This window comes from Myotis brandtii, unplaced genomic scaffold (assembly GCF_000412655.1).
Source record: "Myotis brandtii unplaced genomic scaffold, ASM41265v1 scaffold343, whole genome shotgun sequence".
NCBI lineage: Eukaryota > Metazoa > Chordata > Mammalia > Chiroptera > Vespertilionidae > Myotis > Myotis brandtii.
In genome coordinates this window covers 2,005,212-2,015,626 of record NW_005363209.1, presented here as the reverse complement: position 1 = coordinate 2,015,626, position 10,415 = coordinate 2,005,212, and the positions used below count along the sequence as shown (strand labels likewise).

The 10,415-nt window shown below is 37.6% G+C and overlaps 1 protein-coding gene across 5 annotated transcripts in view; it reads right to left on the bottom strand.

Annotated features, from left to right (window-relative positions):
• The window catches only part of MMS22L (MMS22-like, DNA repair protein), a 110,278-nt gene extending 99,892 nt beyond the window's left edge, over window positions 1–10,386 (bottom strand). For 4 of the 5 annotated variants that reach the window (XM_014543926.1, XM_005871468.2, XM_014543927.1 and 1 more), the window contains exons 1-6: window positions 10,297–10,386; window positions 9,571–9,749; window positions 8,262–8,387; window positions 6,829–6,878; window positions 3,350–3,437; window positions 3,077–3,254 (exon numbers count right to left, since the gene is read on the bottom strand). In XM_014543926.1, coding sequence (XP_014399412.1) covers window positions 3,077–3,254; window positions 3,350–3,437; window positions 6,829–6,878; window positions 8,262–8,387; window positions 9,571–9,734 — 606 coding nt within the window. In that variant the 5' untranslated portion in view covers window positions 9,735–9,749; window positions 10,297–10,386. Of the gene's footprint in view, window positions 1–2,033; window positions 2,080–3,076; window positions 3,255–3,349; window positions 3,438–6,828; window positions 6,879–8,261; window positions 8,388–9,570; window positions 9,750–10,296 lie in introns of those variants that run through there. The other variant, XM_014543928.1, reaches the window with a different exon arrangement.
• Window positions 10,387–10,415: the final 29 nt, after the last annotated feature.

The following is a 10,415-nucleotide window of genomic DNA, read 5'->3' as shown; positions in this document are numbered from 1 at the left end:
GCGCCCCAACTCCCCAATTGGCCCTGCTCTGAGCCTGACCAGGGGCTGCACCTAGGGATTGGGCCTGCCCTCTGCCACCCGGGAGCAGGCCTAAGCCAGCAGGTCGTTATCTCCCGAGGGGTCCCAGACTGCGAGAGGGCACAGGCCGGGCTGAGGGACCCCCCCTTCCCCCCGAGTGCACAAATTTTTGTGCACCAGGCCTCTAGTAAAGAATGTTAAGAGAACTTTAAACTATCATGCAGACATTATTGTCATGCCTTTTAAGTTAAAAGAGGTAAAGAAATTATCTCTCAATTTTCACATTAGCATTCAAATCTAATTATGACTAAAAAGCCAGTGCTCTTAGCTATCTATAACCTTCTCCCAGTCAGCACTTAGTATCACTATAAAAATAAATACAGTGAGGCCTGGCTGGCATGGCTCGGTAGTTGAGTGTTGATCTATGAAGCAGGAGGTCACAGTTCGATTATTCCCTATCAGGGCACATGCCTGGGTTGTGGGTTCGATCCTCAGTGTGAGGAGTGCAGGAGGCAGCTGATCAATGATTCTCTCTCATCATTGATGTTTCTATCTCTCCTTTTCTGACATCAATAAAAATATATTTTAAATATATATATAAATAAAAACTATGATACATGTTCTAGTAAAACAACTTGAATGATGCAGAAGGAACTCGCCATATCAAATATGCAAATAAAATAAAACACTACGTTAATAAATAATACTGGCTCAAAAATAGATAATAAAAAATAGCAAACAGCCCTAACCGGTTTGGCTCAGTGGATAGAGCGCCGGCCTGCGGAGTGAAAGGTCCCAGGTTCGATTCCGGTCAAGGGCATGTACCTTGGTTGCAGGCACATCCCTAGTAGGAGGTGTGCAGGAGGCAGCTGATCGATGTTTCTAACTCTCTATCCCTCTCCCTTCCTTTCTCTGAAAAAATCAATAAATATATTTTTTTTTAAAAAATAGCAAACATAGGGAAGAGAAATGGATAAATGTGGTATCCAAATCAGTGGGAAAAGCTGGGTCATTTAATAAGACAGAATTAATTTACTCATTTGTAAGAAACTAAAGTTAGATTTCCCACCTCACAGAATTGTTTTTTAAAAAGATAAATCAAATAGATAAATGTAAAAACAAGTATATTTTTAACATCAGCAGATATAAAAGAAAAAATATAACTATATAAAAAACTTCAATCTAACCTAGTAAGTCAGCTTAATTGCTGAAAAAGATAAAAGAAAATATCTGTAATACGTAATACCCGAGTAATATTTCTAAAAAGTTCCCCCAAAAAACTAAATAAAACATACTCAACAGAAAATACCAATTAAATCAATACTTGTCATATATAAGATTGGTAAAATAGAAATACATAAAATCTTGAAAGATGCTTTTTATTTTGTAAGATTTTTTGCTGTTGTTTTAGAAGAGAATTTTAGTGCATAATTTATTTTTTATGTGTTGAAGACTACATTCCCCTGCTTTTAAAAATTCAGTCTTGTAATCTTCAAATAACCTATCTTTTCAAGTTTGCTAAATTGAAAAGCCTATGAAGGGCAAAACCTAATTTGAGGACCGGAGCACACAATCTTTATTTCTGCTCCTGGATAAACTATTTTCTTAACCACTTAATGGATGTCCAGAAAATAAAAATGATTTGAACTTATAAAGACTAAAATGAAGGAAAACTATCCTTCCCCCAAGATCTACCTATGAGTCTTTATTAAATGATATAATTAAAAGCAATTACCTATTTGCTTTCTATGGATTATACATATAAACCTGTGAATTCAATTGAAATCCTATTTACTTTTATTGTTAGATATATTGATCCCTTATAAAGAGTCAATATTTGTTTGTTATTGTTAAATTTCACAGAAATATATGAACACTTAATTGTATTTTACATTTTGACAAATATATGTTCCTAAAAACTAAATGTTCAAATTGGTGAGGTCAAATAGAATGGAAGAGGTTAAAAGTTCAGGGAATCAACAGGGAAGTATAATTTGTCATCCACTTAAACTCACATTATCCTATGAGAATTTGTTAATTATATCCGGAAGCTGGGTTATGCTACAATACAAACTTAAAAAAATAAAATAACTTCAGATGGAATAATAAAAGGTAGGGGGAAAGGGGCATTAGTCAAAACAATCTTTTTTTAAACCTCACCCAAGGATATGTTTTTAATGATTCTAGAGAGAAAGGAAGAGAGTGAGAAACATCAATCAGTTGCCTCCTGACCGTGGATCAAACTTGCAACTTGGGTACGCGCCCTGATCAGAAATTGAACCCACAGCCTCTTGGTGATGGGACTACACTCCAACCAACGGAGGCACTTGGCCAGGGCAGTCAAAACCATCTTAATCATATTCTGAAAATCTCAAAGGTCAGATTAGACAAAATGATGTGGTTCTGAAAGTGTAACTTTTATAAGGTAATCTTCTTGAATTTTATTATAATAAAAAAGTAAGGAGCCCTGGCCAGTGTGGTTCAGTTAGTTGGGCATTGTCCTGTGCACTGAAAGGCTGCTGGTAGGATTCCTGGTCAGGACACATGCCAGGGTTGTGGGCTTGATCCCTGAGTAGGGGGTATGTAGGAAGCAGCGGATCAATGCTTCACTCTCACATTGATGTTTCTTTCTCCCTCTCCCTTCCTCTCTCTCTAAAAATCAATTTTAAAATCTTAAAAAAAAAAAAAAAAGTAAGGAAAGATGACACATATTTTAGAAAATAAAGGTTATTTGATTTGAAACTTTTAAACATTTGCACTGTTATAGATTGGAATATAGAAGTTTTCAGACTTAGTGTATACTATGTTTTAAATGCTTTATTCATTTTAATTTATTTAATTCTCCCAGTAACTCTAGGAAGCTATACCAATTATACAGATGGGGAGAATGAGACAAGAGGTATTACTTGCCCAAAGGCACATAGTTAATAAAAGGAGGAGCCAGAATTTCAACTCAAGCCATCTGGTCCAGAGCTGCACTCTTGACTAATTTCCTTCATTCTTGAATAAATATTCCTTGTAAGAAAAACTGATAATTTAAAAATTAAATAAGGCAAACCTGAATCTGATTTTGACTTATAAATGCTCCTGGATTAATACTGGGAAGTTCAGATAGGTGTCCAATATACAAGAGTAATCCATGAAGCTCATCAACCAACAGTGAGGGAAGCTGAGCCTCCAAAACCTCATAGGGATGAACAGGACCATGATTCTCAGTATTCTGTACTGTCAGGAACCTAAAAAACAATTAGATACAATAAACCACCAGAGTCTGGATGAATATGTACTCAGAAATTCATGCAGTAGTCAAAAGACTCAACTGAGGTCCTACCTGACGATGAAAACTTTAACATAATGAAGAAATGTTACGCATTGCTGCCTAATATTGTCTGCTTTGCAGTGTAGGGTTGATATCTTCCCTGAAACCAAAATAGAAGTTAATCATAGCTTAAGTGATTAATCAGTGAGCAGTAACATACAAGCACCAATTCTTTTAATTTTGTCCACTGATTTCTATGTAATTCTTACCACCCCCCGAAAATCCATTATTAAGGCCACCTCAGTAGCACTGACTACACCTGGCTTCACTGGCACCATACAGTGCCAGTCTTCTTTCTTCCTCATGTGTTCTTTCTCTTGCCTCTCCTTTACTGGCTCCTCCTCCTCTATCCTACCACTAGTATGGGGGCTCCTCAGGACTCGGTCCTGAGGCCTCTTCTCTCTTTTCCTGTGTGTATGATCAGTTCCTTTATCTCAAAATGATAACAACTTGAAAAGGTTTACCTATAACCCAGACCTCTATTCTGCACTCCAGACCTTGCATGTCAGATTGCCTAACATCTTGTATTTAGATTGCTCAGACACCGCAAATAATACATCCATGATTTCTTCCAAAATCTGTTCATGCCCATGTTTTTGCCACTCATTACAACTGGTGCCAACAGTTGCCTATATTTCATTCTTGCTTCTTTCATTTCCTTAAAACTTATATTTAATCCACCAGAGTCCTACTAAGTTTATGACCAAAATATACCTTCAAACTATCCATCTTTATAATCTCTTAAATTATTCCAACAGGTCTTCCAATAGGTCTTCCCATATTCTCCTTTGTTCCTCTACACTCTAAGCACAAAATATGCTTTAAATATATGTCAATTCCTGTTCCTCATAAATCAAACCCCATGAAAGGCTATCTACTATATTTAGAATGAAATAAAGACTCCTTGTAGTGATTTATAAAGCCCCGAATGATGTATTAATATTGTCTGTCTTTCTCCCAACTTCAACCCAAGCCCTCTTCCCCACACTTCAACATCTATATCAGCAAAAATTACGTGGAACATTACTATATGCAAAACACTGACAATCACTATAAGAATGAGTAACAGACAATCACTAAACAAAAGCAGAAAAAAAAATAACATGATGAGAATAAAGACAACAAATTCTCAACCTTATCACACATAAAGCAAAACTTATTTCTAAATTTGAACTTAAATGAGTAAACATAACCTCCGCTTTGTCAAAACCAACAGGCTATGTTATGCAAATATCTCCATGTTAAACAGTACAGGGCATTTTCACAGCTTAATTATATTTCACCTACGAAAGTCACATCATCCCTCAGTTTCACAATTCTCAGTTCATAAAGGCAGTACTCTGTTAAAAACAATTGCTGTGAACTCTTGCATCCAGCCAAGGTAGAGTAAAAGGAATCAGATTTACCCATATCCCATCTTTTACTAAAAAAACAAACAATCAACATTAAAAAAAAAAGTTTTCAGGCACCAGAAACAAGGCAATGAAGGACTGCTATCCCAGAGAGAAGGAAGTCCTAAGACTGTTCCAGCTTCCCACCGAAATACAATTTCCAGGCTGCAGCACAGGGAGAGAGAACCCCAAATCTCTGAGCTGAGGAGACAGAAGGTTTAAATTTATAGGGAAAAAGTACCAAAGAAGAAAAAAGCTACATTTAAAAAACAAAAAAAGCAAGCTCTGGAAATGTACAGAGGGTCCCATTGAATCTCTGGCAGAGTACTGATCTGTTCAAGCATGAGAAAAAATAACCCAAGACCAGGTAAAAACATCAGAAAACAATTCCCTACAAAGCTTACACATGCCAGGAAACAGTTCAAGTTCCCACCAGAAAAAAAAAAAAAATCATAATACACTAAAAAGAATCCTCAGAAGCCTTATTAGAGCTAACTTAACATTAGACTAAAGGCTACTTTTTATGAGTCCTAACAAAATTTAAACCAAGATTTAAAAGGTCCAATGGATTATAAGTACTTAACAGCAAGCCAAAATACAGTTTAATACTAGTCAGAGAAATACAAGACAATCCAGAAAGCAGCAATGTAAAATCTACAATGTCCATCATACAATAAAAAATTGCTAGATTTTCATAGAACCAGAACACTGTAACACAGAAATAAGAGAAAAATCAATCAATACAAACAGGCCCAGAAATGACAATGATGAAAGAATATGCAGTCAACAAAGTTAAAAAGAACAGCTATATGTATACCCTTTATGTTCAAGATAGATTAAAAAAAAATATGGATAGCAATAGAAAATAAAAAATCCAAATACAATGTCTGTAGACAAAAAAATAAACAAAACATGATCTGAAAAAGGAATAACACCAACAGCTACATTTAAGAACAGGGATTAGTAAAACGTACATTATTTTGTTATTCTGCCTCAAATGGAAAGCTATCTTATCCGGGTAGCACAATGAAAAGAACATATACACTTCAGTTAAGTGTCCCTACCTAAGGACTTTCTGGGGAAGACTGAAGGCCAAAGCTGGCTTCATGAGTTTAGTAACAGAGCCCTGATACAGCTGCAAAGGTTAAACCTACATCATGAACAGCTGGGGCCTCTCAATAAGAGGGAGTGGGGAGGGGATTGTAATAGGGTTTGGGCTTGTGCCGGCTGAGTTTGGGGAGAGTTTAAGGACTTTGGTCTGGATTGGATGCTGCTAAGAAGCAGGGGCAATTTGATGATTATGTTAATTTTTATAGAGAGAGAGTCTAGGGAGGGTTCTACTTAGTTAAGAAGCAATAATCATGTTAGCTGAAGAGGGGGATGTTCTGTTTTAGTATTTTGCATTAGTAAGCCACTAAACCTTTCTTTGATCAAAAGTGTGTTCCAGGTAATCTTTAGTTGCTAAACATCACTAATAAGATATTAGGCTTAGCACTTAACTTGCATTATGTCATTTAATTCTCACAAGAACTCAATGAGGTGAGAAGTCTTACCTGGTTTGAGACCCACAATTAGCCTGGGGTGGAACTCAGGCTGACTACAGAGCCATGATTCTAAATACAAACTGCACCAAAACTGCCAGAAAAGAGCAGCAGCTGGTTTGCACTAAAAGACTGTCCTTCAATTCCTTTCATTACCTTAACTATATCCATCGCCTCCTTTCCCCCCGCCCAAATCAATAATCCACTAAATTTCAAAAATAGACAAACAAAAAACAGAAAGCAGAAAAGAGCAAGAAGAGAGAGTAAGGTCTGGTACTATTTCTCTTATGAGTTCCTATCCCACTCCCCACCTCCAAAGCTTGTTACTAATTCATTTCTGAGATATTTAGCCTTAAATCAATTTTACCTACAGATTTGAAAAAAATACTGTAAATCTCAGCTACAACAAAATTGTATTTAGTGTTCAGAAAAAGAGTCATACACTGTATCCTGAACTTCTGACCTAACAATTCCTCTATGTTACTATGATATCCCAATTATGCATCATAAAACCCACGTGCAATTCACTGTAATTAGCCTGTTTAAACACACAACTTACCAAAATCACAGCTGGCCGGTAATAAGGTTTCCAAGTTATAGAGTTGTTGCCTAGTTTAAAAAATGTAAAGTGAGAATTAATTTTACATTACTTTAAAGCATGTAATAATTACATGGGTAATGTTCCCAATACTTCATGAATGTTTATTAGAGGATCAGCTTCAGGTAGCAAAGACTTTGAGAAAATATAAAAATAACATATTAAAAGCTGCATATATCTCAGAAATTACATCAAATATCATAGATGTCACTATCAATGAGATACTGTTTAAATCTTCAAGAATTTTAAGATACTTATATAAAATATCCTAGGTTAACACTTATATAATAAAATGCTAAATTGTATCACACAAGGAGTTCAAAAAGGAATAGGTACACTAGGTACACTAGAGTTATCAGGAAAAGTTATATTTATAATGTTCCACGTTAATTCCTGAGAGTAATCTTCCCTTGCCATCTTCCTAGTTCCCTTTCAACTCCTTAAAGATTTGTATCCTAGATAACGACTCAACTTATTCAATAATGTTCAAAAATTAGAGAATCACTCACGCAGCCTGGTCTCCCAATAAAACACACAGCATGGCACACATACAGTGATGTCTCTTCCCAAGGCCTATGGGATGAGGGTAGGAGGAGAAATTCCTGCACCTTTCCATTTTCATTTAAATGTAACATATATGATACATTTAATTTGCCCTCAATAACTGACTCTATTTCAACATTATCTAAAATCTGAATATGGACTAGGTTTTAAATGAAACATTATTTCAACTGTGTTCATTGTGATAATGAAACAGTGTTAATGTTTAAAAAAAAGGTATTTTTAAGAAATTCATCCTGAAATATTTAAAAACATGATGCCTAGAATTTACTTAAAAATACTTCAGCAAAAAAAATAAGAGGGGAAGGGACAGATGAAGGAAATGTGAAGAAACCTTGATGTTTATTGTAACTGAGGGAGTGTAGGTGGAGGTTCATTATACTATTCTCTACATTTTGTGTATGTTTGAAAACTTTCATTAAAATTTTTTAATGTCCAAATCACATTTCTATTACACAGTCTGAAACATATTTGGAAAGTCTAAGTTCATTCTCTCAAAATCATTGAAGACTATGGCTATTAAGCAATGAAAGTACTTTGGTTTTCTTCCAAAACTATAATGTAGTTTAGAGCCTTAAATATTTGTCTTGAACACAAGATGTCAAATAAAGATTCTGGAAAAGAATAGTTTCACTAAAAAACAATTCATTAAAACCATTACTCCATAAAACATTACTGTTAATTTTGTTATTAACAAGATACTCAAGTGAACAACAACCACAACTCTACTGGTGCTTTTGTTAATATCAGTATTAGAAACCACACAGCAATGTAACTTACAAAAGTGAACAATAGCATCTCTACTCCAAGGAAATTTTTTTAAAAAAACATACCTGAATAAATGAAATAGCACTCTAGATGAATTCACTAATGCTGTTTCAGTAACCCACTGAATGCCAAATATTTCCACTGTATCCTCTTCAAAATTAGTTGGTAAAGGATCAAGATTCAAAATTAATCTGAAATGAAAGCTATGATTAAATCTCATGAAAAGTATACTAAGTCCCATACCATAGCATGTCTTTTTTGACATTGTAGGAACCCTTATTATACATGACATGCCAGTGATATTATAAAGTCAGGATATGCCTTGGTACCATACATACTAGTAAAGACATACGAAAGCTAGAACTATATTAAAAATCCAGTCCTGTATACTAATAAAAAGGTATAACTAAAGAGCAATGTAACTTATGTGTAAAACACAAAAAGAAGTCTAAGGAACATACTTTGGTCTGTGTTGAATACTGGCCTTCAGATGTAGAATTCATCCTTTGAGGGGACATTTAATTTTTAAAAGAGCTAAAAGATATTCTGAGCCCTGTTTGGAGAACAGCATAATAAAACTGGGTAATCTCGTTTTAGGTCTCAAACAAAGTGCAACTATAAAACCACAAAAATTACTTCCTTTCTGACTGAAATTGCCTCAGAAGGCATTCCCAAAATATTTCAATAACAGCAGTTTTACGACAATATGTGTATAACTAATTGCCCAAGGCAACAAAAGATGTGCATGTCCTCCTTATTAAGAAGCTCCAAAATATTATTCCATGTTTTAGGAGGAAACATCATTTCAAAAAGCCCATGAAGTTCAGGATTCATTTTAAATAAAAGGAAAATTAAAACCCAGCTCCTTGCCCTGGCCGGTTTGGCTCAGTGGATAGAGCGTCAGCCTGTGGACTGAAGGGTCCCGGGTTCGATTCCGGTCAAGGGCATGTACCTTGGTTGTGGGCACATCCCCAGTAGGGGGTGTGCAGGAGGCAGCTGATCGATGTTTCTCTCTCATCGATGTTTCTAACTCTCTATCCCTCTCCCTTCCTCTCTGTAAAAAATCAACAAAATATATTTTAAAAAAAATAAAATAAAACCCAGCTCCATACCTATGCCCAACGGAGGCAGCTGTGAAGTAAGAGAACATCAGGTAGCAAGAAAGTTCTCCTTCACCTTCAAAATCTTTTAGGTATTCGCTGAACCAGAAAGCCAACAAAACTAATAGCTTGCACCTGTCTGATATACCAAGCCGATTTACAAAAAGATGGTTTGAACATGAAAGTTTAGCTGCCTGAAATCTTAATTAAAACATTCCTAACAAACTAATGAAAAATCTGATGAGGGTGAAACCACCTCCGATTTTTTACCTACCGCTTAAGGGCTCCACTGGCAAGGTAGGACTCTCCAGAAAAATGTTTCCCTCCTCCTCTGTTGTCAAAAGCGCAAGAAAAGCAAGGGGGTTTGCACCATTCGGTTCCCAGCTCCAGTTCCAAGCTGTCGGTCAGGTAGGTCGACGCGGCAGAACAGTTATCCATTGCTTACTTCATGTCCTGAAACAGGTGAGGTTCATTGTAATGATCATCAAGGGCTCCAAAGAGCTTGCGAGGAGATTCCTGGAGGTGGGGCGGGTGACGTCAGGAAGTCCCCCAAACGCTCCCCTCCTTGGCACAAAGAAAACTGAGAAGCCACGTTCCCAACAACTCTCCCCACCGCCTCCCCAAGACCAAGGCTGTCGGGACGTACGCAGAAAGCACCCAGACTGGCTGTATAGGAACTGAAAACCCTGCCGGCTGACCCTGCCGCAGCCCGGGACAGGGTCCAGAGGAGAGACTTGCTGGCGGGGCGGATGCAGCTCCACCTCCCGAGCCCGCCTGGTCCCGCACCTTCACTACGTTATTAAACCGCCCTGCGCCAGGGGCCCCGCAGTGTCGTGGGGAAGCTCCTCTGCAGATTCGCGTGGGGATCCGGAGGGCCCCGCGCCAACCCTCCTCCTCCCAGCCGCGGCGCAAGTCTTCCCCGGAATCGACACGGAGGAGCCTGGCGAGAGGAGCCACAGTCCTGCGCACCGGGGCACCCCCTCTCCGGTGCTCGTCGTACCTACTCACACTTCCACTCCCCGAGATCCGCCCCGGCGGTCCCAAGCACAGCCCCAGACTCCGTGCGGTCCAAAACCCAAACAAGTGAAATTCCCGCCACGCCGCGCGCGCGCTCTGGAG